Genomic DNA, 15,658 nt, shown 5'->3' with positions numbered 1-15,658 from the left:
ATCCTTTGAATTTGAGTCCCGCTAAGTTTAAACCACATACTGCTCATGCGCATTAAAACTCCAAAGCTTCATCAGATTCGCGTTATTTTCACGTTGCTGTCATAGAAACGGCTGATATGTGAATATTACATAACAAAAGTTTTTGTTGGTTATAATTATAATTCAATGTCCTTTTAAAATGCCTTTTAATTAAATACGAAAAAATATAGCCGATGTATTAGTTGAGGAACTATTTCTCGCGTATTTACAAACACGAAATGACCAGTGATGACGCCTGGAAAGACGCTATACCCAACAACCTTAATTTTTTGTTTAATTGACTTTTTCTAATTCCATAGTTATATTTTTGAGAATTTTACTGGGGGAGAAAACCTTAATACCAAGAACATAGGCATTATAAATTATTAACCGCACTACCGCACGTGTCAAGCAACAGCAATCACATGACCAGCGTCATATAACTAAACCATTACGTCATTATTGTTATGGCCCTTCGAGAACAAAACAAACCGGTCATTGTCGAAAAAGGCTGCCGTTTAATTATTGAAAGTCGATCAAGATATCTCTACGAGGAATGATAGTGAGAGGAATTCACTAGGTATGGACATACCACAGATATTTGTTCGACAAGAGGAGTTTTATAACGATTTATCAAGCCCAGAGCCGTCACAAGTTGAAGAAGGGCCCTCCAGTTCAATGGACTATGATTACCTAAGGTTACCAACAGGACGTAGACGTCTAAAGCGAGATAGTATGTCTAGTGTGGACAGTAATTCCTCAGAAAAGCTCTCGGTTGATGAAGAGCATACGGAACAAAACAAACCAAGCGAAACCCCCAAGAAAGCGGGGAAAAAGCGCGGTCGAAAACCAACACAAATGAACTTAGAAGCGAAACTCGAACGAAGTCGACAATCTGCCCGCGAATGTCGAGCGCGAAAAAAATTAAGATATCAAAGTCTAGAAGATACAATAGCCGAAAAAGAGGCCAACGTTTATGCTTTACGAAAGGAAGTGAACAAGGTTGGTAAATAGGCGGGAAAATTACGTATTCAGACAAGGATTTACACCATTTATTCAAGGGTCCTTTTTGTTGGCGTATCTATTAAAGTTTTAAAGTCCACAAACGTTGAACAAGAATTTTCTTATTCCTCCTTGTTTGCGAGGAGATTTTTCGCTTTCGTGACTTTGGTCAATTCAGGCATCGGAAACCGACAAAACAGCTTTGAGAATAGGAAATAACTTTAAATACCTTAGTTACAATTGTCATACAAAAGAAAAATGTAAATATGCTCTGCGAGAGAGATGTTTGCTCAGTGAATCGAAAAATTGTTGCAAAGTATGAAGTTGCAATTTTTATATTCGAGAAATATTTTTGATACACATACACGTATCTCTTCAAAATTCAAGAGGCAATGTTCAAAGGTCTTTGTACAAATATGCAGTTGTTTCTCAAGTTTTTTGTTGACTAATCGTGCACTTCCAATCATATGTATCCATTGTGTTGAACATTAGATATATCTCCTAAAATTAATTGGAAATTTTGGTTGATGAAAGGCCAATATGTGAGTTGATCATTGTTCTTTTTATTTCTAGTACATTGGTTGGGCCAAAGCAATCGACAACGGAACTCTGCCAGACGATTTGGCACATTTCCTTGACAAAGCCAAAACTAATGTGAAATCAAATGTCTAAATTGGCAAGCTATGTTGTCCCACATGATACCTCATTTTGAAACATAGCATTGTTATGCACTATGGTTACCCCTCCACCACCCATCCAACCACAAAAGGTACAGACTAATTTGCACACACCTAAGATGAGATATTGATCCCCCAAGCAGACAAACTATAGATTAATATTACAGATTGTTACTTTTGTCCCACATGTAACCATCAAACAACCATTCACAAAGTGCCTATGTCTATCTTGTAATAGCAATATTTCCATGCGAATCAAGTAAATTAAATTCCCCATTGAGTTACTCAATTACAAGAATATTAATATGGAAATGTTAAGGAATCTTATGTAAATGAAATAAGCATTGTGTAAAAAACCATGAATCATGGTATAAGACCAAATAAACACATCAAATTGAATAATGAGTCTTATGTATTGTTTGGTTTTGCATGTACCTGGGTCATAATTGATGTTAACTTGGAAAGCTAATTGAGCTAGATTCAGACACAAGGTTTTCCTTATCTTATTTACTCAATAAAGTGTGTGCCAAAAGGGAAAATAGTATGTTTGATTTTTGGCTTTTGTAAAAAATTCTCGCCTTATTTCAAGTTACTCTGTTAGTTATTTTTTCCCAATGTAATGGGGCCATATGATCTACTTTCCTCCTACGTAATGAATCAATTACACCTACATTACCATTTACAATAATGATCAGAAAAGATGATATTTTTTGATGGTGCAAAAAACCCAATTATGATTTTTTGATTTTATAGGCACTTTAATTGATCTCTTACATCTATAAATTGCCAAAATGTTGCATTCGTTGGTTACATTCTCATGTGACATCACATTTCGCGCAAAATAAATTTGCAGGCTCAGGTTACGAAAATAAAAATAGTAATTTGCATTCAATGCAATATATAGTTATTTGAGGTTGCAAGTAAAGACACGGTAGACAAATGTCAAAGAAAATAAAACGCTAATTATTTGTTGACAAAATATACAATATTGCACCCAGTGCAGTTCACCCGCGTGCGCAGAATCAACGCCAACGTCATTAGATAGGACTTTTAAATCACTGAGGATTCTGATAATTTTAATTACTCACTTATTATCAACACAAATAATCACACATACGTAGGTACATTTTCAGTAGCTAAGCATAATTCATCATCACACCAATTTTCTTGTTTTAATTTAAAAATACAGAGAAGGAAATTCTGATTCTGCGCACTTTGCGTAACGCTCTCTGTCCACGTGTTATGGACACTGGTTGTAGGTAGATCAGTAGATTAACTAAGTAACAGATCACAACGATTTGCCGGCTGCTTTTTAGTGCATTTAAAACGCCAATGAACAATCTTGTATAGCGCCTGCTTGTAGTCATGTTTGTAAAAAGTGAAGAGAAAAGGGTTGACGGCAGCATTGCCGACGAATGCAAACACGGATATTTCAAAAATAAAATGGGGAACAAACTCCAACTTATCGATAGCACTCATGACATTGATAAATATCACAGGAAACCAAGAAATGATAAAAACAAGAATGATAATCGCAAATAATTTGGCAGCCCGAACATCATTAAGCAACTTTCCCGAGTATCTTTTGAATCTTGAGTTGTTGTTTGAACTCTTGAGTCTGGGGCGTTTCATTGACAATTGCAGATTACTCGTGTTTGTAGAAGCTTCAAAGTCGAATTGCTGGCTCTCGTTCGGTTTGATTGTTTTCGTTTGTTGTTCTGTAAGGTCTGGACATTCGACTTGAAAAGAGGACATATTTGTGTCACAGGTATATCTCTCAAGACACACGCTCGACGACAATTCCGGTAAATTTACGTTTCGTGTCATGCGCATTTGTCGCTTTATTGCTTTGAAGATGCCGAAGTACACTTTGGCTATGATACAAGATGCAAGAAACAAGATGAGAACCATAAATATAATGTAATACCGATCTATGGTTGAAATAGTCTTTGGACTTTGCGCACTCCACGATGCAGGAAGAAACACGAGCAAAAGTGGTGAAAACCATATAAAAAATAAAATCCAAGCTGTTCGCCATGATGTGAAAACAGCATGATAAGTCAACGGATAAAGGATAGCGTGGTAACGATCGTAGGTAACTCCACACATGTTGAAGAGTGATGTAAATAAAAGGAATGTAACAATATACAGACTATACGCATGTCCAATGGGAGTAATCAGGTACACAGGAATGAACAGTAGGCTGACAAACATGTCAGAGATAGCCAATGAGATTACAAACACGTTTGTCGTGTTGCGCAGTTTTTTGTTGGCGACAAAAAGCGCACATACTGTGGTATTTTCGAAAAAACTAATGACTCCAATTACAGTGAGACCGATGACTGTGGTCAAGGGATGAAAACTCATACTCTCACTCGTGTTAGATGGTTTTGAATCAATAAAAGATACATTGGCCATTTTTTATCTAAAAATATATAATAACTCGAGCTAACTAAAAATTACATTTACAAATGCTCCTACTGGTGAAAAAAGAACACCAGTCAAATTCTACTTGTTTTGTTTGTATACCTCATTGAGATAAATAGCAAGCAGATAACGAGTTTCGGGTACAAATTATTAAGCTTTACTGGTTCAAAGAATTTATATAGCAGATGCTTGTCATCGTTGCAAAATAGCTGTTAGCTTGCGTGGGACGAAGCTTTTCTAACAAGACGTTTCGCTCGAACGTTTAAACAAAGTTTTAGGTACATTACCTTAGCTAAAATTTAAAAAACGGAATTCGAATAAAAATAATACGTACAATTATAGTGTCGTTACGTTTTAATCGTAATCCATTGATCAATTTATCTGACAGGGTTAATTTGGTAAACTTTATTTTTATCGAAGACGTGATTTCTTGATTCATTGATTTTATTTTTTTTTTGAAAGCATGTTAGCGCCAATCTCAAAAATACAATTGTTTTCTTCATGAAAGTAGCGCGCGTAAATTAAAGAAAGAAATGAAAAAATCGAGGATTAGGAACATGATCTTCGCTTGGCTAGTTGACTTTTTGTAGGCAAATACTCGTTTGCATATCTTTGGCTTTGTTGGAAAGAATTAAAACAACTTACTTCACCGAATCCACAAGGTTAAAGCTTTTTCGTCAAGCTATCCCTTTCGATGTTCTTTGTTCGCAGTGAATAACATTTGAAGAGCTCCTTGATGATTAAACGATTTTCTTTATGTTATGCATATTTATAAGCCACAATGCACCTGCCAACATCAAAGATACACATAGCAGCGTTTTGCTCGCCTTTAAATGTTGACGAATGACTTAAATCTAAAAACTTCTGTACAGTATCACTACATAGTAAAAAGCATATCTTGGCTTACCAATTTTTCTACTAAACAGAATAATTGCACAGCTATTAATGAGATTGCCATACTTGAAGGAGAATAAATTATATCGCTGTCCAATATCAACCAAACCAGGTGAGAAGAAAACCGAATATATTATGAAAGAATAATCATCATTTAGATCAGGAATATCTTACCAGCCAAATTTACACACGATTATAGATTTAAACCTAAATTGGTTAAAATAGTTCAGATTGTATTTTTACGAACGCTTTTTCAAGTCCAGTACTATGGTAGTATACTACTATCAACGAAACCTTTTGGATTGACATTGGAGATGCGTTAAAAGTAGGCGAATCATTGTAGGGCAGTATAATGAGATTTAGTGAAAAACTGTTGCAATAAAACTATATTTTCTCAAGACAAAAATGACATGAATTGGTGACTTTACTTAATATCAAAAATAATTAAATGCTTGCATGTCAGTTGTTAACTTTAATTATACCATGAATGACGTAATTTAGTGTGGCCAAATAACTTGGGGCAGCGCTGGCAGGCATAAATATTGTTTTGTTTTGTCAATAAAAATAGGTACGCATGACGTACTAGCGAGAACGGAGGATTTACAATTATGTGAAATAAAAAACGTGTTCTGGAAGGAAGGTAACAAATCAGTAAACATTCAAAAATTCTTTGAAAATATTTTTCACGACTTAGGTGAACAAATCAATTTGCAGAAGATTAACTAACAGGTAAAACTGAGAGTGAATATGTTATTAAATTTGCGCAAGACAAATTGGATTTTTAAAAATAACTGCGTTATAACGTGCAGGTGAAAATTGGTAAAAGAATTCACCTTACACCAAATATAAACGACACGAAATTTTCATTCCCGTTGCGCATGTGCATAGATATTTCACTTCAGCTGAAATTTGGCTTAATTCTATACAAATAATAAATGAAATGAGCAAAAACAAATTTTACAAGATGCAAGTTGAAAATGAAGGCTGAAAAAAACAATTCTGGGCAAAAAAAAAGCACGAGAATAAATGTGCACTCACATATTAATAATGTAATAACAAATTACATTCGTCATAAAGTAATTATAAATTCCATTTCCGTCTGATGATGTGACACTAGGCCCAAATTCTTACACCATGTGCCTGTGCATTGTAAAAGTTTTCGTTCGGTCATTTTTAAGACACTAAACTCGTTATTTATAATATGGAACAAAACTTGCTCATTACTTTTCGTTGAGATTTTCGTGAATTTGACATCAATAATTTATTGATGATATGCGTAATGTCCTTCCTAGGGATCGCATTACCTGTTAAAAACGGTCGCTTTATTTTTTCATGTTTATCCATGTTCGATAATATTTCATTGCGTTCTATGTCAGTTAAGCTACTTTCATCTTGCTGTACACTTTTTCCACTTTTACTATACACCTCGTTTTCGCACACCCATCCTCGGGCATCAGATCGTACATCAACGGCAATCCCCGATTCCGACATAATACAATTCTTGGCAACAAAAGGATCGCCGGGGCCAAGGATGACTATTCCTGATTTTCCATTTCCACATACGTCATTTTCAGTCATGTTCCCAGAACCTTGAACAACCACGCCGTTTCCAAGGTTACCACTTATACAGTTATCGTACAAGAATGATAAAGTGCTAAGCTCTAGCAAAATACCAGTGCCTCCGTTGTCAACAACGCGGTTGCTATGAATAGAAGATTCAACAGGCCTCTCGATGCTGATGCCATTGCCATGGTTACCTTGCAAGGTATTTCCCCGAATAATGATTCTTCCAGTCCCCGCAAAAGATACACCACAGCCTTGGTTGTCCCTGATTTTGTTGTTGTCAACAATCGCGCTGTTCTTTTCCTGACGTGGAACTGATTCCACAGCAAAATACAAAAATTACATACTCTACAGGGTGTATCGAAAAAAACTGAAGAGATAGGAAAACGTCGCTTGAGTTATCAGCGTGTGAGATCTGCAAAAACCTTTGATGGAATGAGTAGTTTGACCTCCAATGGATCATCTGACAGTAAAATTTTCGCAAGTAATAACCATTTGCAGAGTGAGAATTGCGTTACCGAGAAGCACTTTTAAAATAGCTTGCGCACAAAAATGGCAAAGGTAAAAAGCAATTGGAACACATGACGCAATATGAAGGCTAAGCGTTCGCGTACGCCTCAACCAAATTATCTAAAACTTTGTTAGCTTGAACAACATGTGCCATATTTTAACTCTATAAGTTCCAATGGCGTTTTAGCGGCATTATTTTCGTGCGCAAGCTATTTCAACAGAGCTTCTCGACAACACAATGTTCATTAAAAAAATTGCTATTTTTTGTAACAATTTTACGGTCAGATAAACCATTAGAAGTCTAACTACCTATTTCCACCAAAGTTTCAGCAAATCTTGCGTGCTGATGACTTTAGCGACGTTTTCCAAACTGTTCAATTTTTGTTGTTTTTTTCTACACCCTGTACATCATATTACATGACCAAACATTATATTTCTGCAAAATTTAGACAGTTTTTCGAAATGAAAGTCACATATATCCCGTGTTTGACCGCCAATAAACTTAAACTCATAAACAAAAATTTTGCCATGTATTAAAGTACGCCCATCATGGGGTACAGATGGCAAAAAATATTATGGAACCTTCATTACCGCAAAATCTTTTTGAGCTAATGTACACTTTTCAAATGCTTGAATATGTTTACAAGACATATTTTCAGTATATACAGTGTAGTTTTTATCAATTCGGAATTTTTGACACTTGCTATAATCGTAAATATTCCGCCTAAATATATCACATACACATGTACAAATTATTTTAATTTAAAAGATTTTGACGAAGTGTGAAATGTGTCATGTTCTTGTCGGGTAAAATTATCAATTGTTATTAACGAATTTAAAATTTAGCCAAAAAATTAGATGAATACTAAATACTAAAGAACTTTCAGAACCTTTTTTCTCTCATTTGTTAAGACAAGGAAGATTCACCCAAAAATAATTATATAATTATTGGAGACAGTCAAGCACACCGATATTGTTCAGCATAGCACGCTTACTTTAAGAAAAAGAGTATTATCGAAAATAAAACAAATCACACTTACGTAGAAATTCAACTGACAATGAATCGGATTCTTCAAAGAATGATGCAGATGACGGTTCATCATCGTAAATGTGGACTGGATGTATCGCCGCCTCCTGAATAAAGTATAAAAGGTTAGTTCAATGTCTCGAACTGTTTTATTTTAATGTTTAATTGATGGAAGAAAAACCATTATTGAATATAATTTATAACTGTAATTCGTGTATAATATAATTTAATGTTGGATACTTTTGTATGATAGTGATAGCACACAGATAATTTTTAAAATTATAATCCAAATCAATTATCAATCTGGCAAAAAACGAACAAAATCAATAATTTCAGGGGCAATTATGCTTGTGTTTATATCAAATTCATTTCGTTTTGCTTGAATTTTCAATATGCATCAGTTTGTGTTTTGAGATTTTTCGAAAACTCGACACGAATAAAAATATGAAGAATGCACACTTAAGTAAAAAAAATTATCTCGTAAGATGGAGTAACGACGATTGCCATTGTACCTGTTCTTGATCTTGTGATTCAAAATGTGCACTCAGAGTTTGATTCTCACGACGATCATCAGCCGTACAAACGAAAGCGACGCCATGGTCAGAGCATTCACTTATGTCGTTTCCAAATATAACTGGACGAGACGTCGACAGAACCCACACTCCACAGCCACGATTTTCTGAAAACATAAAAACAAAGGAAGACAATTTAAAGATTTAATCTGTCAAACGGGACGTCAGCTTAGTATATAGTAGAACACACATTTCAAAAATGGATATGTAAGAAATAGGTTAAGTTTAAACAAAATCTATAATTGAAACATTTACGAATACACGACTTACTGCGGATGACATTTTCAAAAATAAGACCACAACCACGTTCACCAATGACCACACCATCACCATGACCACTGTGAATGGTATTGTTCATTATAACAGGATGTCCACCATTACGTATATCAACACCACCCCACTCCATTCCACAAATATCGTTGAAATACACGTGCCCAAACCCCTCTTCTGTCACTGCTATCCCAGCGGCCTGACCTGCCCATATACGATTACACCTGTCGTGGGTGGTGTTAGTGATTAAATCACTACTTCTATTTTTCAATTATAAATTAAAATTTCGACAAATTAAACATTCGCAAAATTCATTAACACCAGCGAAAACACAACTCCCGCTAATGATATCATTGAAAATTTTTCATTGACAAAAGACAAAACGTTGAGTATAGAAAAGATCTTGATAATTCAATGCATGATTAAGAAGATGTTGTCTCTAACTCATCCTTAAAACTTCAACCTTTAAAGTCAGTTATTAGGAGCTAAGAGAAATTTCAAGTAACTGGTCATTTTCTCCAGTTATTTTTTTATAAAATTTGGGTGCCTCAAAACAGATATAATTTGTACTTTGAAAATGAGTGATCCATGATGCCAGTATTGAGCATAATTGCGGACTTATTTAAAATGATATATCTATAGGGATGACAAACGTAACGCTATATACTTCCAAGGTTCAGATTTAAATAAATGATATGCTTATGTCGTTGCCTCCCTTTTCCATAGGAACATAATTTTATGCACTGTGATTGGTTAGCTTTATAGCAGAAAATCACTGCATGAGAAAATCACTTTGTATTAGGTTGTTTCCAGTTTTAAAAAGTTGACAGTGAAAATCTGTGCTATTTATAATTTCTCTGATGGTCATGTGAGTATTTCACTATGACATTTCAAAATAAAAAATAACCTTTTCCCTTACCTTACTATTGGATTTCCACGATAGAGTATATAAACACCTGCTTCACAATTATCATAAATATCGTTATCCACTATTAGCCCACGACCACCATCCAGGACCACAACTCCGGACCTTTTACCATTAAAGATTTGATTATGTGTAATCAATGGATCAGACCGATTGCGTATGTCAAGACCAGCTTCGGCATTTTGATAAATCAAGTTCCCAGCAACTAAGCCACCTGAACAATCACGAAAGAACACTCCAGAAGTGCTACAGTCATGTATTGAGTTTGCTAGGAGTGTCACCCTAGAACTAGTCATGCAGCGGATACCATAAACAACATTTGCAATTTTACATGACTCTATCCATGCAGCCCCTGTCGTCGCACATGAATTGCACCACGTTTGGAGTGGAATCTACATTCGCGAATAATGCATCCTGCTGAGTTCCTAAGTGCTGCCAGAGTATCCGTTTTCAACGTTAGTTTGCTTCGCTTGCCTAAAGATACACTCATTTCATGAGGTATAACATACTTCTTGTAACCAGAAAGACTGAGTTTCTCTTTTAAATCATTCACAAGCAGATGAATATCAGTTGTCTCTTCAACATCTTTAGGAGCTTTAGAAGTTCTTTCAAGATTTTTTCGTACAATATGATTGTATAGTTCTTTGACATTTAGTTTCTTTTCAGAATAGGTGGCAATCCAGTCGGCAAAATTCAATCCCATGGAATAAAACTTTCCCAAAGACTGTGTGCCTTCAATCAAGATGGCTGAATGGTCACCATTTTGAAATTCGCAATGCTCTATCTTGCACATGGATGTAGTTCGTATCTGAATAGATGAGTTGTTAAATGAGCAATATGTTATATTCACGCTTGCTGAGGATGCCACTTGAACATAACCATGTTCAACAATCGAATTTTCTAAATACAAACATCCACTTGTAACCTACAAATAAAAAATGGCAAAGAACTTAGCAAAATGGCTTGCAGAGTATCTCTTAGAAAAAAGCTTGATCATTCTGCATATAAACAACAAGTTAACAAAATAATTCTAAATGATAACTAAATGCAACAAAACTTGATGCACTAAAAAGCTGATTATGCAGCAGATGGCAACATTGAAAGGCGTATATTTAAAATACTCAAAGATTTAGAAAAGAAAACAACAAAAATTAATACAATGTCTACATGATGCTGCTTTTATTGTCAATTCACACATGCATAAAAAAGAGACATTTTTTACATTCACGCTGATGCACACAATCATGACACAAATTCATAATGATGACAACCAAAGTTGTCACAAAGTTGGGAAAATATCTGTCGATAAAATTCTTCAAGCATCTGTCTGAGTGACTAAGGGGCAACTTGCATCTTCAATGATAGAGGTTCGCAGCCGAGATTAATTAAATAGGATGTTTTCATACAAGAGAATGAGGAGATAAAAGGTGATTTAAAAGATACAACTTCAGCCCGTTCGAAGGTGAATGTACAATAATGTAAAAAGATTGCCATTGTTCAAGATTATGTAAATATTTAAAATACTATAGACTACTAGTGTATTCTACGACAAACCTTCAAGACAGAAGGCGGTGGATTCTGAGGTCTGTATGAAGATGGGCGAATCAAGACGTTCGATAATCTCACTGTTGGACATTGTATTTCAACAGCATTTAGGCGAATTTTCTCTTCCTTTCCCCTTCCGATAATCTCCAACGGATGCTGAATGAGTAATGGCGATGTTTCCTCGCGTACATCTTCCTCGACATAAATTGAGTCGTAGGCCGAGGATACTGCTATTGCATTCCTTAATCTCCGAAATGGACGGTCTGCGCCGACATAGAACTGCTTCTGCGTTCTTTTCTTGATAAAATGCCACACACCGAAGACGCATTTTGCTTGGGGGTCCGTTTTAATCCAGTTTTTCGAAGCCAGGTATCTCTCCTTGTACGCTTTCTGCCATGAAAAAGGTTCTTCTTTCAGTCTGTTTGGCCAATTTGGATGTTTCCAAGGATTATTGTATAAATAGAGCTCTTTCCAACGGGTGTTATCCAAACTACGTACCAATTCTGCCCAAGCTCTCGACACTTGACAACAGTGACAAAGGTCTACAATGCTCAGATGTGACAAAATTACACGCCATAATTCTAAGGGCAAAATTTTAGTCTTATCCTGCATTTAGTCACATTAAGCGTTCCCTCTAAAAATTAAACTTTTTTGCGAAAGCCGTGGGAAAACTTTCTTTGGGAAAAAAATTTATTTCCCGTCTCCAGATTCGGGACGACTTACCACATTTGTGCCTCACAATTGATTATTTGAAAAACACACTAGATATTGGTTGTTCTCTATCCTGATTGGTTCGTGAAACATGTTATTGAAAACTAATACATTTATGTTGGAAAATGTAAATTAGAATACAAAAAACATATTGCATTCTGCTAGTTGGAAAATTCAAGTTTGTTAGCTTTTAGCTCTAGCCAACTATTTATACACGATCAAAAAAAAAATCAATGTATTTTACAGTTTTTACTGAACATTCATCACTTTTTTCAACGAACTTGCTATGCCCAGATCGCTGGCCCAGATTATGCCCCCCACAGCCTAAATACAACTACGCATGCGTATGAAACGTGTACTTCCTGTAATATTTTAAAAAGAACACATTTGGAAGTTGGACGGGCTGTTCGATGGTTCACTTTGCAGTACTTTATTACTGACGGAATTTTCGCTTTCTAATTAAAAAAAGATATGCCTGCTCCTAGAAAGAAGAGCAAGAAAGTGCCAATACTAAGTCATGAGTTTATTGTTACTAATCATGGCGATATAGTGTCGTGTATTTGTATGATATTTATGGTCGGGTTATTATTCAAGGTAGCTTAATTACTTTTTATTTGTAAATTGTTACAAATTTCAGTCTATCGAATAGTTTTCTGATCTTTTCTCTTTCCAGACAACGCAGAAGGTAGCGGGAGTTTTTATTGCACCACAATACAACATAAGCAAATTAAAGAACGGTAAATTTTTCCTTTACATTCATGTTATAATATTGCTGTCGAAATGAAACGAACCTTAATTACCAAATGCATAATTAAAGACAGTTTAAAAATTGGTAAAGCAAATACACAAAAAGTTTTCCAATCACTGGCATGGCCAAGCCTGAACATTTTTGTCCTCCATGTAAATTTCAATACAATACAATTGTATTCATTTCTTCAGAAATCTATTGTTTTACAGTGCGTGAAAGCTGAAAAATTTTCACAACTAGCCCAAAGAAATGGATTGGCTGTGTCACAGTTTTCAGTTTTTTAACGTGATAAAATGAAACACATTTGAATATGATTAAGGGGAGGGAGTGAGGGCAAGAAGGGACAATCATTGAGCCTTTTCAATGCCATTGTATGACATTTGATATTTTCCATATCATCATGTAGATTCTGACCAAGCAAAATCAGAAGAAACAGTTTATACCAATGGAAGGAAGGATATTTGTACAGTTTTCTTTTATTCCCTTGCATGGATAGTTATTCATGCTATTATCCAGGAGTATATATTAGACGTGAGTGAAATGCAGCTTGAAAACTTATGGCTTATTCATGAATAATTCATTCTTTTGAATTTAATTATTTTGAATGAGAGACCCTTGTAATCTGAATAGCTGCAAAAGTTCTTGGCAAATGAATGTTGACCTTTATATATAATTATAATTACTTGAATTATTTACTAATTTTGCTTAGAAAATCAATCGTAAATTTCACTTATCAAAGACCAAAATCAGCCGATTCAATAATCTTGGAGGCCACCTACCATTTTATTTTGCCTCAGCAGTTTGGGGTGCAGATCTCATTTTGAAGGTAAATGAAAGTGTAGCTTAGTATTGTTTTCATAAGTACTAGAGTTAAAAATAAAGTTTTTGATTAAAAAATATTGCTTTAAATTTGGCTGACTTAACTATGAACAATCACCTGTTCATTTTAGGAAAACCTTCTTCCCAGGCTATCCAATTTGTGGGAAGGTTATCCACATACCGAAATGTCATTTATGATCAAGTTTTACTTTATTTTGCAAATTTCATATTGGATACATTGCTTTCCTGAACTGTATTTTCTAAAGGCAAAGAGGGTATGAAAATGTGATTGTTTAATGAATTTTTTTGTCAGTGGTGATGTAATGCATATTCCTTGCATTTAGGAAGAACTGTTGCCGCGAATATTTGTGTATTTGCAGTATCTTTTTATTCTTGTACCAGCTTATATTTGCAAGTAAGGCAAACTGATACATTTATTTTGATAGAATTGCATCTTTTTTAAGAATATATTTATAAGTAAATTTTTTCAATAATTTTCCTAGCTTTACAAAGCTTTCATTGGTGTGTTTTGTGATTCACTATTTTGTTGAGTTTCTGTTCAATGCAATTAAAATTCTTGGCTACATGGGAAAAACAGAAACTTCCAAAAATTTGTAAGTGTTTTTTAGCAAAAGCAATTGATTCATCATTTTACTTCTGAAATATTGTACTAATGGAAAAATTCTTCCTTTGTAGATTGGTGTTTATATGGGCCTTGTTATATGCAATTGCTAGGATTGCAATTATTATTTTGTCTATTGTTACATTGTGGTATGTGAACAAAGTAGTGTTAAAGTTTTATAAAGAGATTGTATTATCTATTCATTAATCAGATGCTGAATGTCTTTTCAGGATTGGGTTGCCCAAACAACTAAGCTCTGAAAACTATCAGATGGTTCCAAATTTCAACAAGAAACCATGGAGGTTTGTCTTTATGCTTAAAATTTATTGCTATCATGTGATTTACTTTTTGAAACGAGAAAGGCATGGTTTTGTAGGGAAATTGTGCCATTAGTTGGTACAGGAACATGTTGTATCCTCTTAGTACAGGTGAAGTTCCAACTGATTTAATTGGTGTATTTTCAGAATAACATTCCTTGCTGGGCTCATTTTGATGCAAGCTTGGTTGGCATGGGTATTCATTGCCAGGCAAGTTAGTTATTGGAGCGATGTTTTGCAAATCAAACGGCAGAAGTCCAAAAAAAAGGATGTGAAGAAGAAAGCCAAGGAACAAAAGTCAAAGGGAGAAAGTGAACTAAATCATGAAACAAAAAAAGTACTGGTTAATGGCAAAGAAAAACATGCTTAAAATATATGTAATTCAATTTTTGTTTTTATTGTCTCAGAATTTAAGTGACCTTTTCAAATTGTGATAGCCAATTGCTGTTATTGTTATACCATCTCATGGTATATGGATATTATGGACAAACCAAAGTGGGCCGAATGGTTGCCATGAACACTTGATGATTAATAAAAACTTTGCATAAGAAGCAAAATATATTCAGTACATCGTTAAAAATGTCTTGTTTTATTGGTGAAATAGCATGCTACAGGCTGTACCACAGATTTGGTTCTCAAATCTTAGTGGTTTAGTATTAAATTGAACTATTTTTCAAGTAACTTACTAGATGCCAGTCATGTAAATCTGCATTTTTAAACAAAAGTTTTCCAATTCAATTTAAATAGAAGAAAGATATAATTTTTAGATTCTAAATTTAATTTGATTCTTCCAATGTTGGAAAGGATTCTTTTCCTCCAAATAAATTCAATTCAATTCAAAAGTCACTTGCGGTGCAGTTTTAATCCCTAAACCAAAACCACACCAATTTGTTTCACAAATTTTTTTCTAAAGCAGAGGTAAACTGTAGACATGTTGGTCAGGATTTACATCTGATATTTTTATTTATATTTTACAAAATGACAAATAAAATACAAAGATACATTTTTGAA

At 34.6% G+C, this 15,658-nt stretch overlaps 4 protein-coding genes across 4 annotated transcripts; 2 read left to right on the top strand and 2 right to left on the bottom strand.

The window, feature by feature from the left end:
* The first annotated feature begins 466 nt into the window (after window positions 1-466).
* Window positions 467-2,236, top strand: LOC124456617 (cAMP-responsive element-binding protein-like 2). The gene is made up of 2 exons (XM_047007017.1): window positions 467-1,020; window positions 1,594-2,236. Exons 1-2 carry the CDS (start codon window positions 601-603, stop codon window positions 1,690-1,692), a joined length of 519 nt encoding a protein of 172 aa, XP_046862973.1. The 5' UTR covers window positions 467-600; the 3' UTR covers window positions 1,693-2,236.
* Window positions 2,237-2,859: 623 nt separating this feature from the next.
* Window positions 2,860-4,072, bottom strand: LOC124433330 (alpha-2A adrenergic receptor-like). The gene has a single exon (XM_046983091.1). The coding sequence runs from the start codon at window positions 4,062-4,064 to the stop codon at window positions 2,970-2,972; it is 1,095 nt and encodes a 364-aa protein (XP_046839047.1). The 5' UTR covers window positions 4,065-4,072; the 3' UTR covers window positions 2,860-2,969.
* A 1,969-nt stretch (window positions 4,073-6,041) lies between these two features.
* On the bottom strand, window positions 6,042-12,230 carry LOC124456950 (F-box only protein 10-like). Its single transcript, XM_047007255.1, is given in 7 exon segments — window positions 6,042-6,895; window positions 8,132-8,225; window positions 8,631-8,797; window positions 8,961-9,184; window positions 9,880-10,234; window positions 10,237-10,810; window positions 11,440-12,230. Coding segments are annotated over 7 exon segments (2,700 nt in total). The 5' UTR covers window positions 12,043-12,230; the 3' UTR covers window positions 6,042-6,212.
* A 276-nt stretch (window positions 12,231-12,506) lies between these two features.
* Window positions 12,507-15,493, top strand: LOC124457511 (translocating chain-associated membrane protein 1-like). Its single transcript, XM_047007748.1, has 10 exons — window positions 12,507-12,735; window positions 12,815-12,878; window positions 13,296-13,420; window positions 13,599-13,715; window positions 13,840-13,983; window positions 14,053-14,123; window positions 14,212-14,322; window positions 14,405-14,479; window positions 14,561-14,632; window positions 14,795-15,493. Exons 1-10 carry the CDS (start codon window positions 12,613-12,615, stop codon window positions 15,015-15,017), a joined length of 1,125 nt encoding a protein of 374 aa, XP_046863704.1. The 5' UTR covers window positions 12,507-12,612; the 3' UTR covers window positions 15,018-15,493.
* The last annotated feature ends 165 nt before the right edge of the window (window positions 15,494-15,658 follow it).

This window comes from Xenia sp. Carnegie-2017, unplaced genomic scaffold (genome assembly GCF_021976095.1).
Source record: "Xenia sp. Carnegie-2017 unplaced genomic scaffold, XeniaSp_v1 HiC_scaffold_13, whole genome shotgun sequence".
NCBI classification, from domain to species: Eukaryota; Metazoa; Cnidaria; class Anthozoa; order Malacalcyonacea; family Xeniidae; genus Xenia; species Xenia sp. Carnegie-2017.
This window is presented reverse-complemented; position numbering and strand designations above follow the sequence as displayed.